At 42.5% G+C, this 22,898-nt stretch overlaps 1 protein-coding gene across 6 annotated transcripts in view; it reads right to left on the bottom strand.

Annotated features, from left to right (window-relative positions):
* Positions 1-22,898, bottom strand: part of LOC128891784 (potassium voltage-gated channel subfamily H member 2) — a 119,752-nt gene that overhangs the window by 64,445 nt on the left and 32,409 nt on the right. For all 6 annotated transcript variants that reach the window (XM_054151565.1, XM_054151566.1, XM_054151570.1 and 3 more), the window contains exons 3-4: positions 17,758-17,916; positions 12,417-12,567 (exon numbers count right to left, since the gene is read on the bottom strand). In XM_054151565.1, the coding sequence (XP_054007540.1) occupies positions 12,417-12,567; positions 17,758-17,916 (310 nt within the window). The remainder of the gene's footprint in view (positions 1-12,416; positions 12,568-17,757; positions 17,917-22,898) is intronic.

Here is a 22,898-nt window from a genome sequence, read left to right as displayed (position 1 = left end):
AGAGAGAGAGAGAGAGAGAGAGAGAGAGAGAGAGAGAGAGAGAGAGAGAGAGAGAGAGAGAGAGAGAGCGAGGCGCGTGCCTCTAATCCCGAAAATACTCGGCAAAAGTGTTCCGCGATAAATCGTGGAAACCCTAAGATTATGCCAATGGTCGATACGGAACAGAGGTCAGACTTGGCGAGTGAAGTGTGTCAGTGTTAGGTCAGACTTGCCAATCGATACAGAAGCTGATGGGCCGCAACGCGATATACAGAGAAACCGCTCTGTGCGTGTGAACCGTAATGTAAACGAGGTTGGACTTTGTTTTGTTAACCTCCAACCGATGCACTTGTCCCCCCTTCATCCCCCCAACCTCTTTAGAAGCGAACGAACGACAACGGGTTGGTGTTTTATAGACGAGTTTCCGCGAGGAGTTTACGAAGCTCGAGCTGCTGGACATTTCTAGGGGAACTCGTTTGAGAAATGGACGCGAAGAAGGCGGTTGTTTATTACGGGATCGCCGAATTTCCTGTTTTCCAAGAAAATTTCAGAACGGTTTTCGTGTGTATGTACATCCGTGGAATCGTTTCCGCGGAGATTTCAATACCCTTAGGAAACACGAGACACCGCCCGATACATCTTTTTGTTTGAGATTTATTCGATGCTCCGATCAGTCTGGAAAATTGAACTTCTCGTGGAATTGAGTAGGAATCGTACGAGCAGCTTTTTTCTATCATCCATTACAAATATCCTAGCTTCTATTAACTGTAACTGTTGACAGTTGCCATAAATGGTAGTTACAATAATTATTAACAATATCTATCGCACGAGTAATAGTCAGGAATACCAGAATTGCAGAATTGCAGAAATATTCATTTTTCTCCGACTAATTTCTGGGTAGATCGAAAAGGCAGTGGCATTAGCTATCGACTTGTTACCGTTCTATCCCCTCGACAGTCATAAATTAGTTTGTCGCAGACGAAAATGTTCAGTCTCCCCGGTGCCTTCGAACCGCCTTGGATCCCTGTCGAGTTTGGACCAGTCTCTGTGATCGCTGATGACCACTACTGACCAATGCTAACCGATAGAGACTGTTGCTGACCATTGATCAATACTAGAGAAATGCATTCCTATCCTTTCTATCCCTCCATTTATTTTATTCATTTGTTTGGTACCAACGAGAGTTTATTTACTCGTTTAGTTGTTTAATATTTGTCCTATTGTGAATGTTTTCTTCCTTTTTAGCTAGGTTTAACTTTCCTTTTTTTTTTATGAAACATCGACTTCAACCAACCGAAAACAACTGTGTTCCCACGATCCATTTCCGTGCAACTCCCAAAACGACCCGGAAGTCAATTTCAGGATCATCAACCCCGAGAACGCTGATATCAGCATGGACGTCCGTGTGAGGAAAAAAATATCAAGCACAGGCGCGCAATTTTTCACAACAACGGAACCAGATCTCGAACATTTGCCGGAACATTTGCCACGGAACGTCACCGAAAGACGAAGCGTCTCTGGTAATTGGGCATAAAAACCGCGCTTCGAGAACGGCGGCGGCGTTAACCTGGAAATCGTGGAAACGGGTTGCTTAATTTCGCGGAAGTTCTGGCCAGGCTTAGAAACGAATGTGCCATGAAACTAACGAAGCTTCAGATTAGGACACGCCCGCAGAAGGGTAATTCAGAACGTCCTTCTTTATTGATTTTTTATTTCAACAACTTTTCAAAAATATGGAAGAGAAATTGTTTTTTTGATCTTTGAAAACGAACCTATGGGCGAAAATTGTTAAGACGTAAATATATAATATTTTGGGGTATAATAAATAGTTTTTTTAAAAGGAGTTTTCACTTTTACAAAATCCTTACTTTTACAAACATAAATTCTCCAATACTCTCAAATCCAACACTAATATTTACAATTTCACGAAACATTTCCTAAAATTGTTCTCTCAAAGTAATTATTTTTAAGCACCCGATTTATGTAGGTCCACCGCTGGACAAGGCTGCCGCTGTGGAGGCTGAAAAAATTTCATACCGTACGAAGAGACATGGGAAAACTTGTATTGGCGTTGTTAGGGCGGGGACAAGTTCAGGGTAGTTTCGTTTGGAACATTTCCAACCATTTCGAACGCGTAATGAGAATTTCCCGTGCGCGTCGCTCGGGACACTCGTTACGATACGTCCATCGACACACATATATCAAGGGAGGAACGAATCAACCCCATTCGACGACCTTTCTCTACTTTCGGAGCAGCGCCGTTCTGTCTCTGAACGGCCATTTGTATGCATCGAGGGGCCGGAACGGGGCTGCTAGTAATTTCGTTAGGTCAAGTCGCGAATCTTTGCGTCGCGACAATTTATCTCGTGCTCCGAGAATAAAGGAGGAAATTCTGATGAAAAATCATCGCGCTCGTAAAAGCAATAACCGGTTAAGTAATTTATATCTATTAACGTTGATGGATTAATTTAGAAGATATAGTAGTATGTACATTATATAGTAGACGTTCGTTCATCGTCAGTAGTCGTGTTAATGAATACAAAATTAGATTAAACTATTTACTAGCTTTGGTCACTGTAGGTCACTCCGTAAATTACAACCTTGTACTACTTTCTCTTACGTGTATAATAGAAAACATATCTATTCTCTAATTCTTGTTTCTCAGTAGTTAGGTAATAATTACCACACCTTTAGTATGAACCTTATGTTTAAATTCCACGGTTTCATAATATATTTAGTACATGAAGTACTTAGTACTTATTTAGACATTTAATACTTGTAGACAAATTTGCTTAAATTAAAAGAATTATTGATAAATAAGGCTACTTAGAAGAAAGGGAACTTATAAACTCTTCGCACCCTAAAAAAAAGAACTCGAAACATTTCCAGGAAAGGAGAATTGAGAATAAAATGAAAGATCGTTCTTTTCTTTTCTATCTGCTCTCGTCTCATTTCCGGTTTCACTAAGCTCCCGAACGAGCCATTCGAGAGATTATCAAATTTTTCGCCAGCCGCGATCCCGCGATCGCATGAAAACGCAGTGGATTTATCGACGTTTACGGCGACCACACAACCCTGACATCGATTCCTCGGCCGTCGTGTTGACAGAATGATTTCGTAATACAAATAGATCCACATAATGGACTACCGCTTTTTTTCTTCGTCACGACCCTCTCCCCTTTCCCGGCCTCCTTTCAGCGGGGCAACTTTACCTTGCGGCGTTGCACGCTATTGTTGGGTGGGTTCAAGGAATTTACATGTCTAAAAAGTGGTAAATTGCTGTCATGCATTTGCATAGCAACTGGTTTGATATGATTCATTATCGCGAGACTCGAGATATTAAGAAGAAAGAGAGGTGAATTGAATTCTGAAAGCACACGATCAGAAGAGTTGCATCGAGAATCGAACTGAACTCGAATAAAAAACGGAATTGCAAAGTAAGGTTTCATCCAAGTCGGATGATAAAGTCAGAAAATATTTAAACAGTTCCCATCGAAGGTTGAACGAGCGGTCGTACAATTTTTCCCCGCAACTTTAATCGCATTTTACGGATCGCACTAGTCGCCGTTAAATATTCATACTTTTAATCAGCCTGCGGTGTTTTGTTCGGAGAATAGCTAATGAAACACAACTTTTTACCGCGTTTCCACGCTCCCCGGCTCTGTCCACGCTACTTTCGCACGCTAGCGCGTACAAATAATCTCCAAACAGAACGATGCTTGCGTAAACATTGTTTAAACGCCCAGTCTTTTCGCGTTTTGCCCTCTCTCGGCTTTCTTTACTTTCTTTACTTTCTCCATTTTTCTTGCCCTACTTACAATTAATAAACAAGTCTTCTATGTGGGTTAAGTACATCGCATCTGAATTGCCTTTCTCCAAAAAACCGAATCCTTGATCTAAAATGTTAATTTGTCGAAGATGTTTAAAATTACTCTGACCCGTTAAATTTCCTTTCGCAATTTCTTGTTAATTGCAGACCAAATGGAATACACTGCTCCTTCGGATTGACGAGTGCGTGTTCGCACGCGAAGGCCTCTGAAAACAACTACAACAAAGCAGCTCGATAGGAAACTAGCACGTCTCGTTTCGCGGCAGCCCATCGTCATCGTCCTTTTCTAATCTCGGGACAGTTTGTAATTGAAACGCCTAAAAACCTCACGAGTCCTCTCCATGGAGAATTTCATATCAATTACATTTATTTCCGTTTTCCGTGAAGCAATCTCAAGCTTCTCGTTGCACGAGTTGGAATAACTATTATAATGCGTCCAAAAAGTATCAGGCTTCCGAAGATTAATAAATTTCTAGATGAAGCTACTGCAATACGGCATTCCAAAACAATCAAATGGTACATGTGCGTTTCATTTGCACGATTTTCCAGCAATAAGAGCCTCGAAATGTTCCGTGGACCTGTAGTAACAATTAATGGCGACTGGCTTTCATAAAATCCACACGTCGTTGCGTTCCAATAAATAGTGCCCGTCGCGAGCTTTCGAACCACGCTCGGAGCTTCCTCCTTTGTCACTCGTGTCTGAAATTCTGTACGCGGTGGTTGCGTGCATGCAAACCTCACCCTGAAATAGACGTCGTTGCCTTGAAATGCACTGCCTGGACTCCAGGCCGTTTCCGGTCTTGCACGCATCCATTATCCAACTGTTAATCACTGTCGATGTGTCAATCAATTAAAAATTTTCTATGCATAAAAATTGTTCCCTCTTGTAGTTTTCTCATTTTTCTAATCTATTTGATTACTAAATTGTCATTAGTACAAAAATTTAATTTGTTCCCCCACTTCTGCCCAACCAATTCTCCACACAAACCAGTGCGAAACGTTATGACGTAACAATCGTTATTAATTTTATTTACAGGAAAGTAGGTCACTCGATCGAATTCCGAAATTCGTACTTTAAAACACACTTGGAATTATTAAATCGCTGCTTCTGGTTGAACAGTGAGATGAATGAGGCCTCTACCCAGCTCGCTTCGGCCTTAAGCCATTCAATAAAGCTTGCCCGCAAATGGCTTCGGTTCTGAACTATATTGAATCCACTTGTCACGATACAGTAATACTCCCACGAAACTGGCCGTACGGAACTCCCTCGCCAGGCATATTACACCTGTACCTAACTATGTTGAACATTCCTCATTGTTCTAACTTCCAAATGAATGCACTGCTCGACGATAGTCTTGATCCTCCAAAGGAACGAGGAGGTTGACGGAGGCGTGAATATTATTGGTTTTTACTCGAGCTCTCTTTTCTTAATTCTTGAAAGATCTGTTTGGCTCTATGTATGCAATTTTTAGAAAATACGCATTATATTTAAGCTTTAAGAGTCTAAATTCGAAACGTCGAAACAGATTAACCGTTTAGAGTAATCCAGCCAAACTCAGATTCCCTCAAACTCTTTCGATCGAGCATCCGAAATCCGCAGGAAAGTATCCTCGAAGAGTGTCGCAGGCTTGAAACCAGAAAGTTTCCTCGAGTTCGATTCTCTCGGAGCCCAAAAAACCAAGTTTGCCGCTGATACATCCCTCCTTTGTCAAACTCCAACCACACAGAGTCGTACTTTCGTTAGACGAAATTAGTTCTCCAGTTGCGGGGGCAGAGTTAAGAGCTCTGACTGCTTTGGAGACTTAAAAGAAACGAACTTTTGTTCTCGTTTTCTTGAAATCGCAAGGCTTGCGGACATTTCGCTGAACTATGGCGAAATTCAAAGAAATTGGTAATACTATATAAATTTGAGTTGAACTCTGTGTATTTTAATATTGTATCCTGAAAGATTAAAGCAGTGGGCGACAGCCAATTAGGATTCTGTGGTTCAAGCAGTGACCCATGTCGCTATAACAATTGAACAAAGGACTGAATACAACATCGTTATTTTTAATTGAGAAGTTAACCTTTCAACAAATTGTAATTTTTGTCACAATTGTACTTTATGTTTATAACATACCTACTTTCATAAATAATTTTAAAGCTTCTATCGTATTTTCATAAGTTATTCGATATATCGTTTTCGTAAATATCTATGAAATGTTGAATTGCTATAATTTTTTAAAAATAACCTCGAATATCTGCAGTTTATACAGGCCAAAAATTCCCTCTAAAGCTTCATTTCGCTGGGACTGTTTGCTCCACCGTTACGAGTAATTGATATAGTCCCGGCCTAACGAGTCTCCATTTATTTTCATGAGCTGAGTCGCGTGTTCGACGAAATCGCCTCGAAATGTGTTGCAATCAACGCTTGCCTCCGTTTCCGGTCCAGAAATCGACACGCGCGTCGGATGCATCGCTTCCCGTCGACGAACTGCTACCTCAAGGTATTGCTCTACCTTGCCAAGTTCAAAACAAACATTATTTTAACGAATTTTTCACAGTAAAAATTCATCTGAGGGCTTTCAAAACCACTTATTTAATTTAGTTTGATTTATATAAGTGATTCTCATAAATTTCTTTTTCGCGTCACTCAAATTTGAAACATTTCTTCAAAGCGTTCCCTTCTCCACATCATTTTAGAAAATGTCTAAATTATAATATTCGCGAAAAAGTTTTCAAATTTTTGAAATTGCCAAGGTGGTGCAACCCTTTATTGGAGCTTTTGACTCGCATCATGGTCACGCACGCTCCCTGGCGCGAGATAAAATCTTCAGACTCGAACGAACGCCTTCGTTCATCCTCCTTCGTGCATTTTTTTTTTTTTTTTTTTTTTTTTTTTTAATTCAGCCAGTCCATTCACAGACCTGTTTATTCACACGAGGCCACTGTCTTTTCACGATCATTGAAAGAACCGGCCTATATACGTGCGAACCCTTTTCAGTCTGTCTTGGAAAGCATTCTTTTTTCCAAGGAATTCATGGTGGTCAAGTCTTGACTTTGAGGGAGGTTTGCTTAAATACATTTTTACTATTAGATGTTAAATTAGGGAAGACTGAGGTCAGATGTTACACTTTATTATTTGCATTTGTGATTACTACAAATTTGGTGTTTTCATTTCTTTTTGTTTAGTGGTTAAAATGGATAATTTCGAGCGATCCGTGTCTTTTGGCTTATTTTTCTGCATCGATTCCAGTCGAGACGAGTTGAGGCTCAAAACTACATCGACTTTCAAAGTATCTTTCTACCTGTTTTGCACTTTACTTCGAACGATTTTTATAGAACACATTCCACTTTTAGAAACGCACGTAACAGACAAGGTTTACTCTAGAGGAACAAACGTCGGAGGTCGAAAAGAATTCGTGCTCATTAAGGCGAGCACGAAAATGCTTCAAGTCAAAGTTCAAACGAACGACGTCGGGAATAGGTGGAACGTTCGAAACACGGCGAAGCAAAACGCGTTTCTGTTCTTTCTGAGTAGCCTTGTCGCATTCACCTGGCCGTTTCTCAATCCCCGTGCCGTGACGTTGCGTGTTAACGTGCCTCACCTTGAAGTGCGCAGTAAAACCGGGACATTCCTCTTTGTCACCGTAAAGCTGTGGCTTTAACGAAACCTCCGGATTAATCAGAAGCTCTGACTAAACTTTCTTTTCCGTAACTTCCACGCAACTCTACGCGCTGCGACAATCTGTTCTCCAAGATTTGTGTTTGCCTTTATTTCATCGAGACGTGGACACACGATTGTCTGAGTTCATCCTTTTCTATTATAAAGCAGAGGACAATGTTCGATCGAAAATTGATTGAATCATATTTCATCATCTTCAAGTTCTGTTGGAACAGAGACATAACCAACGATACTTCCAAAACTTAGTTCCATTCCTTTGGCAACTTGAAGAAGTTTCTAAAATGCTTAACTTTTTCTCTGTCCCCGACACCAAAATAACAAAAACTCTTTCCGGATACATTCCACTCACAAATTTCGACTTTTCGCGAGTTTACAATGGTTGCTATTACAAAGTAATTAAGTCCCCGATTCGGAGTCACGGGACTTCCGTCGCGTCGCGTGGATTCGAGGCCTCGAGCTACGGGTACTTCCGTTCCACGGATTGCCACGACAACCTCGCGCGAGAATAAGGAAAAACGAAAGTTCGTCGTTTAACAATCAGCCTTGAGATAGGAATCAACGAACGCTTTCGCCTGGTCAAGCTATCGCGGAGGTCCTAAACTCGCCCGCTGATCTCTGAAACCCTCGAGGCACACCAGTTACGAAATTTGTCAGCCCTTTTTTTCGCCATCAGATCCGTATCGTAGCTGAAATTACCGTCGCGTGTCCCGCGTCGCCTTGCTCGAAACTTTTCAACCTGGCGTTCGTCAGAATTTCCAAGGTATCCGTCATCGTCGCGCAACTTTCTGATCGTTGCCGGTTCGGTCGCGTGTCGAACGCGCGTCTGGCTCACCTTGAAGAGAGGAACCCCGCCATGTGCACTGTCTCCGGCAGTTCCTGTCCGAATCCAAGGTCGTAGCCACGATCGCATTACTCTTTGTCGTTCCTCGTGCTTCCCGGTTCCGGGGATTGTTTATGTCGCTTGGCCCATCTTGCGTGCGAACAGAGCTTTCGGATATAAACGTCGCACCCCTGATACAGCCACGTTCCCTGTCAGGCCACATTTGGCCGAAGAACAGACCAATACGATGGCCAAAAGTGTCTTTGTCGACTTTAAATAGGGGTACTTGAACAACAGGTTTGAATGGGGTTGAACGATACGATGCACTTTAACCTCTTGCTATATCATTTAAGGGAGGATTATCTCTTCTAGATTACATCTAGAAAATTAGCCTATTAAATTACTATTCTATCCTCCACGTACTATTAGATAATTAAAATCTGCAGTTCGAGTTGTGCTTCGATCAGCAAACCTAAATAATAGATTTAACCACGTGAATATAAAGCGTACATGCCACGTATGACGATACGCATCTATTCGCATCATTGATAAAAAAAAATAAGTTTCCCATGACCGCGTTTAAATTGCGCTACAAATGGGATTATTCGGTTTGTTCGAGTGTTGTTAAACTTGTCCACGTTCGCTCGTCGTCGGTTTACAATAATTTCTGAATGATAGATGCTGTTCAGACCGTAAAACCATTAAAATCGAAATGGTGCGAAGCGTCAGGGCAGCGTCAGGTCGATGCTATCCATTTGAATCGAACTCGATTAGATCGACACGTACTGCAATAGTCCGCACGCGCTCGCGATTCCCGTTAAATGATACACGTGGGACACGCGTTGCATATTCATTACGGACCGCACAATGTTTGTCCCGTGCCCCTAAGAACGTAAATACCGGCGAAAAATGAATGGAAAGTTATTGCCTGTAATGATTAGCGATGGCGACAACGCCGGTTGCGATCGATGCTGTTTTCTAATGAATTGATAATTTGATGATTTCTATGAATTTCTCCTCAAAATAAGTATCTGATCTAATTTCCTTGTCCACGCTACTCCCTGCTTTTTATGCAATGTAGCAGGAATACTCCTAAATCCTCGTCAAAGAAAAACCTGGCTGGATGGTCCTCTTCAAGAATTGGGTTAATGGAGATCGAATTCACAATAGTTCCCCTCCCCCATCCTTTGTCGTTTCCACCAACTTCGCACAGCGCCAGAGCCGTTTCGACCGTGCCAATGAGAAACGGATGATCCTAGAGCGTACCCGTTGCTTATGACGTCCCTTTCGCGATAGTTGTCCAGACTTATTAAGTCCCATTTGTCTTCGGGATTCAAGCCTCGGCGAGAAACTGCGACCAGGTCAGGTGTCTTTTATCGGAAATACCGTTGAAAACATATTTTTCTTCGTGCCCGGGGTCGTAGTAAACATAACTTCAGTTTACAAACGCTGACAAATACGAGGTAACTTTTCCACGAGGCGAAAGGTCAATCCGTGCTCATCCCTTCAACGAGTCGTTTAACAACGTCGAGAAGAAATTCGACGATTTCTGTGAAAACCAGACACTTTAGATGCGGAAGTGGACAAACTCTTGCAAAGACGATCCGTTGTCCATACTTTTATTTGATCGTCGCGAATGGTGTGCTACAAATTCTTTAGTTGTCGAGATAATGTTTTTTCACTACAGGTGTAGAATGTTACTTTTTTGTAGATGTTCCAAGTGTTTTGTGTTTACTGTAGGAATAGATATTATTGGAAGCGAGGGTACAGCAACAAACGTCTTTAAAAAAAAGAGACTCTCATTCGCTATAAAATAGACGACCAACAACAACGAGATTCTGAGACACCGATTTTCTACGTATCTTTCGTTCATAAGACAACACGCCACTGCGTGCCTTGATCGCGCAGTCCGAAACGAAACGGAATGAAATATCGTTTCGCGAAGACGAGCTACCATTCACGCTAGCCAGATTTATTGGTCGGACTCCCGCTGAAACTAGAAGTGGGTTCCTTTAGCGCGAAACTTGCAATGATCAGCGAAACGGGAAAAGGTACGTGGAAAGTTTTAAGAAGCGTCCGGCGATAAAAGCGATCCGAAAAGATAACGCTGTCGAGAGATCGGTCGCGGAGATTGCGGCACCGACGATAGCAATTGTTGCGATACAATTGCCAAGGCCGGAAACACTTCTAGCTAGGGATATCCAATCGATCGTCGACTACGAAAGCAAGGAAACAAGCCACGAGGAAGAACGCGAAACAGGAAATTCGACTAAAGGGACTCGATGCGCCAAAAGAAACGAATCGAAGAATCGGCTTTGCAGTGTATCGCCTTACGGTGCTTATTTCCTTTTCTCGATATCCTTATTTTTAAAGCACGATCATTTTTAACAAATATAAATACAACTAAAAAACAATTTTCTCAGTCTTTGAGATACGATACATACATTTGTTGTGCGAAAGGAAGAGATAGGAGTTGGAACGAACGTTAAAAAGTTTTAATAACTGAACTCTCCACTGGTAGACAAGGCTATCGAAGACTGCAAACTTTTTGACAATGTCAATGATTTATGATCGCTCAAGTGTCGAGGCTCGTTACACGTGAGACATTCGGCACACAGATCAATCGCACCGTGACACGAAGAACGTATCGAATGATTTTTCCGGTGATAATGATCGACACGAAAGAAATTCGTTCGCCGATGCGTGACCCATGCACGTTGGAGATATCGCACGATTGCTTCACGGCGAGGGTTGTTTACGAAACCCTTAATCAATTCGGTGGTACCAAACGGAGCTACTGTTTACCCAGGCGACTGCCAATATTTGGTCTCACGTCTGGTTTCGATCGTTCCAGCTTGAGTGTCATGTTTTTTTCCTACGTTGGCAAACAGAAATCTCTACGGCAGAAATATTTCTATTTCGCCGCGGCTCGATTGCATACTCGTACATCAACTTTTCAATTTTACTCGCAATTCTTTCCATCCAGTGACTACGCGTTGCCAATACGTCCCTTCCTCCAAGGAATGATTTACAAATTTTCGAGATGCTGCGAACACGGCCAAAACAATGCAGTGTATCATTAACGAGCCGAGTGCACTTAGTTAGGTCAGCTTCGTCAGTTTCTTAATTGGCTTCTGTAGAACACCGCAGTACGACGAAAACACCCACTGGCAAGAAACGCGACCAACTTTCGAATCGTGAAACTCGACCACGAGAAAGACGAGATACATCGAAAGTCAACGCGTGTTTCCTCGAGAATCGACTTTCACGGACATAGACACTTCAGAATTCTGCATCGTGTATTTTTCGCGGGATACGGTTTTTATTTAACATGATTTTGCTTTTATACGCGACTGTAAAAGAAACTAGGTCGACCTGAAGTGTGACTGTGTTACGGAGCAGACTGGACAAATTTTATTTAAAATTGCAAGGATTATTTCAGTCTTGTATTTCGAAGGTTTCTGAAATACCTGAAATAAGTTTTATATAAAAGATATTAATTGTTTTATGGAAACGTTAGTATGATTAGAAATTCCTGTTGTTTAGATGGCGCTACTGTTACTCTAATTCTATCAAATATGTATTTGAAATTTTAGACGTACTTCTGGTACTAAAACTTGTTTCTACCATAAGTATTCAAGAACTACTTCTACCACGTTTAGCGAAATGCTTTTGTCTTAACGATCGCTTTGGTTAATTTAATTTAACAATGGTTCATTTATTCACACACGTTTCACGCGTGTTTCCAATGTTTAACATCGTAAATACATAATAATCCTCTGTGTATCGATTATTCGCTATCCTTGCGTCGCTCATGAATAGAATAAGGCGATACGTATCTAGAAACTTTCCAATAGATGTCTATCAATCTTCTCTAGCTTCAACTACGATCCGATAAAGGTGAAATGCCACTTCATAAATCTTTATATCAAATAGTACCGTTGTCAACATCGCTGGTTTTCATTTAATTACGAACCAAGCGAACAAACTAGCACTTCCCCCCCCAAATGAAACAAGATGAGTGCAGATGACATTACAGGCTATTTATCAGATTGCGCAGCTTCGACTGTGCAACTCGATAAGCGAAGTTTCCGAGAATATTTAAGGAAAGTTTCAAGACTCACCAGTTCTCAGAAGCGTCCTCGTCGAGGATGGTCCCGTCAGCAAGTCGATGAGGTAAGTTGGTCGTGTTTCTCGGTCGATTCCTGACCCTCGGTGGACCGACGACACCGGTCCTGGACAGGCCAGCGCGAAAGGACGCCCTTGCCCTGTCGACTGCTCGAGTCAACGTCATTGAATCTTATTAGTGATTGTTAGTAGAAACTGCTAGTGCTAACTATACTCTGGAGAAAATATATTGCGGGAATTTACCGTACCGCCATCGCGAGACAAATTCGGAAATTATGGAAAACTTTCACGATCCTTCTACGTACATGTCCTTTCAGGACTTTCATTATTTAATACTTTTGAATTAACAGAGTCCAATTAATAGTGTGCAAAGAGTCTGTAGATTTTTGTCTGTCGAGTCCGTAGTCTGTACATCCGTAAATTTTGTTTAATTTCCAAACAATTGCAACGTGTAATAAATAAATAAGGCTAAAAACGTTTTGCACACACCATCTTCCCTGCGACTTTGAAAATTGGATTGCCCGAAACGAAACTCGGTCGAAACAATAATCACAGGCGGGACACCTTTGTTTGATTTTCATCAGACTTTTCTAATTTTCCCGTCAAAACTCCGCGCCGCTGGAGCACGCTTCCCGAGTTCATTGTATTTTCCACGGGTGCAATATTCCCGGGGAAAACTTTTCGAGCCCTCGCCGTGGCATTCTGTACGTGTGACTTCGCGCAATATATTTTTCTCAGCGAACAGGGGACTTGAGTGAGTTACACGTGCGCGAAGTTAGTCACGGGGCTGGATTAAACAAACTTTCGCTGGAGTGCAAGGAAATAGGAGCATGAATCGCGTCGCGTTCAGAGACAGGAGAATACTAGGACACGGAGAATGTTAATAATAAAATGCGTGAAAAATAAAAGGCACGGGCTAGAACGAACAACTCCCTACGTGTAATTTACACGTAACCCTTTATTTCGTACATGTACGGTGTAAAATAGCTCAAAGAAGGTAAAGGTGGCAAAATCGAATTGCCGATGAATATTATCCAGACTGATGTGTTAATCGCAACGGCTTGATTAAGCTACCTACGAAACAATTAATCTTATAACTCGAGCATCAGAAATAGATTACTGGTGTATGAAAAGAAAAGTGACGAAAAAAGGTAATATCTGAGAAGAAGTTCTGAACGTGGGTCGAACCCGAACCAAAAATAATATCGCCCCAGCAGGCAAGCGCCTTGCCAATCACGCTATGTCCTCGTTTGTTAAGTACTGTCATACTACGGCACATAACGCACATCCGAGCGTTAATGTTAAACATCTCGAAGGCTATTAATCGTATGACCTCAAAACCATGCGCCATTGGTTTCGGTATTCCGAATACTATCGGTTTGCAGAAGCTCGATAAAAGAATTGACAGTTACACGTAGCGAATTATTCTTTCTGATTGAGGATACGCAGACTTCTGTTGACATCTCGAACAAGAACACAGAGTCCCGTGAAATTTCAGATTTATTGTTACACGGACGATTGGATCGCTGGCACACGAACACGGCGATTCCCTATGATCGTCATATACAGTTCTTTGATTTTGCGCCAAACTCGAGTCGTTGAACTTGGAGAGCAAAAATACAATGTTTGTCGCTCTGAGACCTGACGAGAAGCTGGTCGCATAATTGAAGAAGATAAATGATGATTAGGTGTCTAACATGAAGATACGTGTCCAAATACATATACCGTCGAACGAAAATAATAAAACTCCACGATCAAAAGTCTATCCACGGATCCAGATTGAAAGCCACTGCTCTAGGAGGATAAATCGAAATAAAATGTAGGTAAAAATAGTGAAGAGTTGTTACGAATAAGCGTGACAGAAGAGACGCGCGTGCGGCTCGATCGTTCAGCCGACAGGCTCCGTGTCCATTTTAATAATCAATTTCGTTTCCAACGCTGTAACCATCAGCTGATTCGTCCGCAGAGGCTAAGGGTGGATTATCAACCGGCAGGTGGGGTGTCTATAGCATCCTATACGGGGGTAGAACATTTATTACCGGGTCAGGGTTAACTGTTAGGCGCGCCACACACGTCCAGCGACTCTTCTGCGGCGTCATTCTAAAAATAGTACCGCGAACACTCCAGATATAAAACGTGACCACGCGTGTCTCTTCCTCTTTACGTGTCCACGGCATGAACGCGTCTAATTCATATTACGGACACGGCTATCCCATCGAAATCGTCGGAGGAATCTCTGGTCAGTGCGAGGGATTCATGCTAAAAATCGCAAACTATGTATTCGTGAAGCAACGTCTGGCAGGACACTTCCTCTGACAAACAACGAGGGCCAATTTTACCACAGCTATATATATAACCGACAAAAATATATTCTTATTCCCAAGATACACCTAAACATCCAGTAAAAAAAAAAAAAACTCAGGACTCGCATTTGTTTCCTCAAAATGAATTCCCAAAGAAGTCCATCTTTTAAAGCAACCGTCTAACTCTAAATTTGAGGAAGGGAAATTCTAATACAAAGGGGACCTGGTGGATCAATTACGTTCTTCTGGAATTCATGGAGCCCCTCTATATATACATGGAAATCGAAAAAAAAAAAAAACATTCCTCGTAAGAGCTTCGTCCCTCTCGAAGATAAAATAAGATAATAGGAAACCGGTTCAGATTGTGACGTACTTACAAGGAACGATCGAACATGGTCGTTGGGACGTGACACGCGGAAGGACGTGCAAACGAGTAATTCGAGAATGGCGCAGGATATCGTTGCCACGGCTCATTATGCGGACAAATCTGACCCCGATCTCCGATTGTAATAATCTTCGTCACAATGAGAGCTACGTCGTGTGTTACATGGCCCAGTTGCCAGCGGGCCGGCCCTGAATGTCGCCGACGCTGTCTTATACCGATCGGTGCAGCAGAAAATAATGATCCTCCAGCTTAAAAGCCGCAGGAAACTATATGCGATCGCGGCACGGAACGTCTTGGCAGGATATCGTGTTAAGCGTCAAGCGTGCGTTCCGTCTTCTCGGCTGGCTCGAGTGCCATTGTGGCTGAATTCGTGGATTAGGCTACCCCTTTCGACTAGTGTCGCGTTATTCCAGGGTGGTGGGCCCTCTGTTAGTCTTCGAAGGATCGGAACCTTTTTTCTCGATGAAAATATTAATATATCAGAGGGCTATAATTGAAATAAAAGAAAATGATTTTGACCATGTTAGTATCGTCTTTATTGGGTTACTGGGTAGCTGAATGTACATTTTCCGGATCCTCAGTTTTATACTCCAAAAAGTACGACTGTTTTATACGTGTATATATAATTATTATAATAAGGGACTTGACAAGAAACAACATACAATATTTCGCGATGTCTCCTTGTTAAGTTAGTGCACGAGGCGTTTAAACATCGACCGCCACGTGTCTAATTATTTTAATTAATTTCGACTCGTTGTATTATGCCAAGTGTGCTCGTGGAATTATACTTGAAACACAGTTTACGCGGAAAGATCGGCAAAGCAGGGTGTTCGTGTTCCCCACAATATTTTCACCTCCGTTTTAATCGCGCAGATAGAAACAGCTTAAGGACTGAATAAACCTCTTGGACAGAAAATAAATACCACGTTAAGTCGTTTCCCCGAGAACATTATAAAGCGTAGACAATCTTCTTACAGTTTTGCGCAAGGATAAGTATCTTTATTAAAGCGTTTCCGACGGTTATTTTATGAAATGACGCGTCTCTTATGAAAGACAGTTTACTCTTTAAAAAAAAAAAAAAAAAAAACATATATAAAGAAAAGGTGATTCAAACGAACCATAGACCAAAATGTTTCGACAAGGATACCCTTGCTTTGTACAACGCTGGAAGTGTGAAGATTGTCTTGTATTATGAATCATAATTGAATAATATTAACAAGGAAGACCCTGCAGACGAGATTGCTTCCATTAACATCCAAATTCGGCTTTTACGTCCGCGAAACTGAATTCCAGCAATTTGCTTAGCATTCTCTCGACGGTTCATCCGATCAATCCGTGGGCTTCGTTAAACGCTATAATCGAGCGGGTTAACCGGTTTCTAGTGAAACTACAATTTTTATTGTTTCTGGGCGCAGGAGACCTGAAGCGTCAAATATATTCGATAAAAAAAAACAACAATTTGCATAACCTATCGAATAACCCGTAAAAATATACATAATTTTAAAACATGGTTCCAGCAAGTGTTTTTCAACGTTATAAAAGCTCTTCAATTGAAAAAAAAAATAATTTGTACAAAGTTTCAAATCTGTATTGCAATTTCAAGTTTTTTTTTTTATGCGATAAGCTATCGAATAACACCGCGAACGAAATTACATGCGAAAGTATTGCAGAAATCAAGAGACCAATTTATTTTAAATTCTGGTGAACAGAAGTTCCGTGGTAATTTCTACGAGCACCTTTCGTACATCAGTCTGTGGCAAGGAAGGTCACAGTGCGCTTCAAGTACGCTCCTACAGACACACCCAGTGTTAACACTTAACTACGTGACCCAGTGTCCCCGTCGTTGCACAACGAAAGCCAAACGTAAAAAACAGCACACACAAACCGAATGTAGAAATAAATAGGACAAACAAAACCGAGGAAGGGATATCTTTCTTCGGTGCCCACGTTCGAGTCTGTCATCGTGAAATTAATGGGAAACGGATTACTTTCAACCCTCGAGTTCGTCATTCGTGTTGTAAACTTCGAATAAAGCACTATCGAATATATAAGGATCGAATGATGCCGATAATTCGAAGCGTGGACGTTTATAGATGAATGACAGTCGAATGGATTTTTATTTTCATGTCATTGTGATGAAAATGATTAATTTAGGGGTCTGTCTCGGGAAATATTTTAGAGGTAAATGTTAATTCTTTGCGATCTTGTGTCGAGTGTAATTCGATACCATATTTTACTGTGATAAATTCTGTGTCAGGGCAACGTCGTCGTATATTCAAAACTGGTCATGGCTTTTGAAAGAAGTCTTGGCATAATGACAAAATTCCTGCTGCGGTAGATCTTACTTCTCCCAAAAATTTGAGATTCTGTTTGAAAATTTTTATTTATAAATTTAGATCGTGGGTTAGAAACATTTTAAACAATATCGTACCATGCAATAGACACAAAATAATTTTCTTTGAGCTCTTCGATATCAATTCAATAAATAATTAAGTCAGAACAGACTAGCTGAAACTAAACTGAAAATCTTGCAGACCGCAAAGGATTAAGATGTATGTGGAGGAAAATGAATATGTAATTTTTCTTAAATAATTTTTCTTGGAAAATGAGAAGTATACGGGGAAAGATAGGGAACAGATTGTAACTTACAGCGTGTGACGAGCCTGTTGTTGGTTTGACTTGGGGGCGGAATTGCAGGCGGCGGGGGCGGCTGGGAGCTCAGATCCTCGAAATTTATGATTTGCAAGCAGATGTCGTCCACCTCGCTCCTTATCAGGGCTATCACTTCGCTGCACAAGAACTTGGTGCCTGCGACAAACAATTCGCAAATTCGATTAGTACATACTATCGTGAGTCTCGCTTCGGTTGTCTTCTTGGTTATAGTCACGTATTCGTTTGTATACATCAATTAAATATGAATAATCACTTGATGTTTTCGGATTATTAACATTTCATTGGTATGCGTACTTTATAATCAATAGACTGCGCATGTTTATGCATTTATGACAAAAATATCAAAAATTTGTTAATCAAATTTTAGTTTTCACCCTGGTGTTTTTAAAAAAAAATTTAGATTTGATTGTATTTAGCTTTCAATTTCAATTCTTTGAAACCTTTTTAAAAAATAATTATACGCCTGCCAAGTTAAGTAAAATTAAAAGCGAAAAGAAACTTGCGAAAAAGAATGTTACGTTATATGGGCCAAATAAAATTCTAGATTCGACCTCGAAAGGCATACGATCCATTCGAATAAACCCAGATAAAATTAAAATTCCAAAAACGTCTCGAGTGACTTCAGAGGACGTCCTAGGGGTGATGCCGCGAATTCGGAAGTGAAATTTGTATCAATTCCGTGTATCTCCCGGCGGTCTTAAATTTTTGTGGGAACGTGGCCAGCGGTGTGTCGGATAAGTAACAAATATTGATCTCCCGTATGAAACGTAGGAATTTCACAGACAGACAGACGCGCTCGGTCCGCCAGAGAAAAATACGCTCTTATTGGTCGCGTTAAACGGCGTTAAACGGCCGCAGGCCTCCTGTATCCGCCGCGATAAATATTTCTCCATCGACGTTTAACGAACGTCTATTAGTCCAGGCTCGTTAAACGCGTGCGTCTTGTTAGAATAAAAGAACCGACAATAAAACGCTGACCGACTTCCTATAAAACGCATCTGGATTCGATCCAAATATTTACTCAGACCGCCGTTAACGGTAAATTGCAGCCGTAAACCGAAGATTGTTGCAGTAGCCGCGTAAAACTGCTAAGTGGGGTAAACGCGACTGCGTATAACCGCCGCAAAAGCCGATCTCTATCCAAAAAATTATGTTACGTGCCCGCGGTGGAAATGGAAGGGAGTTTCGTGCTACGAGTTTCTGCCAAACGATTAATTTTAATTACCATCGCTTGCGATTGGACAAATTGAAAACTGTAATTGGAAACAGAGGTCCAGAATTAGCGGATGGGTAGAGTGGTGTGTTACAGAAAAATAGTTGGAGCTTTTGGAGAAGCTAGGTAACCACGCGACACTTACAGAACACTGGAGGCCACTCAGACTGTACTTAAGGCACGCATCTTTCAGTGTCCAAACCTTCTACATCCATACGTTCTTTGTACCTTTTTTAATAATAATTTCTGCACCGATACAATTTTTCTAGGGCACTACACAGATGCAACTCGCTGGTGCGTAGCTCCTCCTCGGAAAAAACCCACTCGAAACCGAATTTCCTCGCGGTTCTCCATCCACTTGCGGCGAATATGTTACGAGCAACCGTTGTAAAAAGCTTTCACGCGGCTGGTGTTGGTAGCGTCAAGGTCACGGAAGCCCGTAACCACGGGAACACGATTAACTACAACGACGACGACGACGACGACGACGACGAGGCAGCTTTTGCCGCGGCTCCACGGACGCAACTAATTAGCCAGCGTGTTTACGAGTCAAGGTACCTTGGACCGGATCCAAAAGGGCTCGACAAAAGGAAAGTGTGTCCCGCGGACGAAAGCGCGGCTGGTAGGCAGCCTTCGGATTCCCGATTCGGACGCGGGCCTGCTTGCGCAACCGGATCAGATGGAAAACACCCTGGCACGCCGCTAGCGCGTAATCGGCCGTAGAAGCGTGCCAAGAGTGCCATTGGCCACCTGGGCTCCTCGATGTCGAACGTCATCGACGAGGAACGTCAGCGATACCGTACAGATTTTAGAGGACTGGTCCTGCATCGCCATATTTATTTTAATTATGATATCCAGTTCTTGACTCCCACTCTTCGCTCGCAATGTTAATACCCGTACATATGCACAGTCTGATGATGATGGCTACGAGTATCGCGTGTACATATATGTACACGCTAATGATGTAATTGGGTTAAGAACGCTATTGAAAATCAAATTTTCGACCTCGATATAGGGCTATGAAATTTTAGCTGTAAAGTCATCTACTCGTGGATCAAAGAGTCCATCCATAAAAAACATTGCAAAATAAAAATTCCCATATACGTTTACCCATAAATTCCTTTTCGAAAATATCATGTTACTTTTATCCAGTATTATCTGGAAAAATATGACTGCGCGGTACAGGTCGAACGATCATTAGATAATCCCCGGCGAACTGCGTGAAAGTGGCTGGTGACCTACAGAATCGCGGCGAACAAGGATCGATGGGGTTGTTCGATTCGAATAACGACCCTGCGATAGTTGAGATCGCGTATGCAACCTAATATCGAATTTACAAGCAGTTTTTTGCCTACTCGAGAATGTTGTCAATCAGGACAAGGTTCGTGCTCCCTAATCAGCTAGAAAAGCTCCGTTCGAGAGGACACGGAGGATAATAGAATCGAGTGATCGGTCAACATTGGACATCCCCTGTTCTCCAGGGGTCGCTCCTCGTGTATGGATAGGGGCTAATATGTGCAATACGTGTGGTTTCTTCGGCAACGTCACAGCAAGCTGTCCTATCGATCCGCCGGCAGCTTTCTTTCTCTGTTTCCATTTTCTCTCCTCTCCTCTTTGTCTCGGTGGAATTACGCACGCAGACGGGTCACGCACATCTGGCTTGTTAGGTCCGACTGAAATGCAACCATGCGAGAAAGAAACACCGCCGAAGAGCAACCCCTCGGCGGGGCCGCGTTGCGCTTTTCACATCTTCCGCTTCCGTTCCATTTTTCACGCGGCTCCCGCCGATTGGCGCGTTAAGGTTTCGCATCGTCGAAGGAACCCACCCGGGAGAACGCTTCGGGGATGTTCTCGACACTCTGCTCTTTTGATCAGTTAATTATGATCAGTTGACTCTCATACCCTCGCGCGCTGATTAATTTTAAAGTCCCTCGAGTAACTCAATCTGCACGTCGTTAGCTGATGGCACTCCCAGGCTTCGGGGATATGATTTAATTGTACGCGCGTACTTGTTCACATTTTTGTTGGAACTTTGACATCATGGTGATATTTTTTCTCAAAATAGTGGCATTCTCCCTGTAGTAGGTACTTTTTTCTTTTTATTTGCATCATCTTTGGAACTTTTAATTGAAATCAAAATAAAAATTCCCCTCCAATACTCTCCCGTATAACATTCCAAACACCTGGTCGATCCTACGGAGCACAAAAATCACAGGACGGGTGTAAGCCCGTGATCCGAAAGAATTAAACGATATTGCCAGAAACAACGTTTTCCACTCCGACAGAGAGCAAGGAACACCTCACCGCCGAACGGATGAATGGTTTCCTGCGGACACGTCGCGTCGCCGGCTCGGGAGCAAGAAAGGAGCGAGAAACGCGACCAGCTGACTTCACGAGGCCGATGGTTCGAAAATACGCGCTCGCGACGAGTTGTAAAAGCGGACAGCAGAAAAAGTGTTTCTCGTTGGTAACCGTGAAATGTCCCGGGAATAAAAGCAAAGAAGACACGTTACTCGGAATTGCTCGACGTAGCCATGGTTTTTGAATTAGTCGGATTAACGGCGTAAAAACGATACCACCAGCCGCGAGTGTAAACAGAAGAGCACGCAGACTGTCTTAATGACGATCTCAATTACAGTCAGCAAAGTAAGCGTAGCCGAGAAGACGAGGACGCTCGCTTTGTTCTGGCTTCATTAGGTTCTGGTTGCTTAAGTTCCAGGTCGTTCGAAGGGCGAAAGAAAGGAGCGGCATGACGAAATAATGTTAATTAAAGCGACGCCGAAGGGACTGTCGAGAGCCAAGTACCGAGGTTCCGGTTTCAGCGTCGACTGATCGATTATCGCTCGCGAGGAAAATCAAACGAACCGTGAGGAACCTTGCGTCGTCGCATAAAGGTGCAACATTCCTCGACGCTACGAACGATTTTATTTCCACGTGCCCAAGAACAGGGGTTACATCCGCTGCTATTTTTTCGAAACGACCTAAAAGCTTGAGGGTAAGTAAGAGAGTAGGGAGGGGTCGATTGCACTTGTGCATCGACAGCTTTCGACCCTCTCGAGCGTCGACTGCCAGGCTAACACTTGCAAAAAGGAGGGTGGTAAAAACTAGTTAATTTTGGGATAGCTCGGGCAAGTTGACGAATAAGTAGACCGTGGATATTTGTACATTTATGGTTAACGAAAGGGTATCAAATCTTGGCACCCAAGGCAAAGCGCTTTAAATTTGCCTGGCAGTGAATGGATTAAATGGAGTTTTAAGTATTTTTATCCAGTATTATCTATTTCCCCGGCCCGACAAAGTAGAAACAACCCATATATGATCAGTGATTATAAATAAGATCTTCGCTACGATATTTTTAGAGGTGTGCAAATTTATAGAACGCCTTGCATAGGCACCCCCATTACTCTAAAAATCCGCGAGTAAGGGAAAAAGAATGTTCGGCCAACCTCGGGGACCAAGTAAGTATCCCCGTCGCCTTATTTTCTCCTCTCTTGGCCACGGGAGAGCCGAACTGCGAAGAACGTCTAAGCGAAACAAGTAACTAGCGTGAATTCCAGTGGTACTTTAACTTAATTGAAGCCACCCTCCAGTCGTCGCGTAGGAAAGGGGTAGGAATAAAGAAGAGGAACGTCGCTCGATGTTTTCGCGACTTGTGTGCACGCCTCTTGGTTAATTCCGCGCAGGGGTAATCCGTAAAAGGTGGCGCGCCAACGACTCTGTTGATCAAAATCCAAGATGCAATTTAAAGGACCGCGAGGCGTTACCCGCGGGATGTTGAGAACACTTGCTTTGTTTCGGTCGAGTAGTCCGGTCTCGTTAGGTCCTTGTGGCAGCAGCTTTCAAACCGACGGGGTAGCCAAGAGAGAACCGTGGGTGAACCGAGGTAAGCAAGAGAAAGAGAAAG

This window comes from Hylaeus anthracinus, unplaced genomic scaffold, assembly GCF_026225885.1.
Source record: "Hylaeus anthracinus isolate JK02 unplaced genomic scaffold, UHH_iyHylAnth1.0_haploid 12002, whole genome shotgun sequence".
Taxonomy (NCBI): Eukaryota; Metazoa; Arthropoda; class Insecta; order Hymenoptera; family Colletidae; genus Hylaeus; species Hylaeus anthracinus.
Note: the sequence above shows the minus strand (reverse complement) of the source record. Positions and strands in the feature narration are given on the sequence as shown.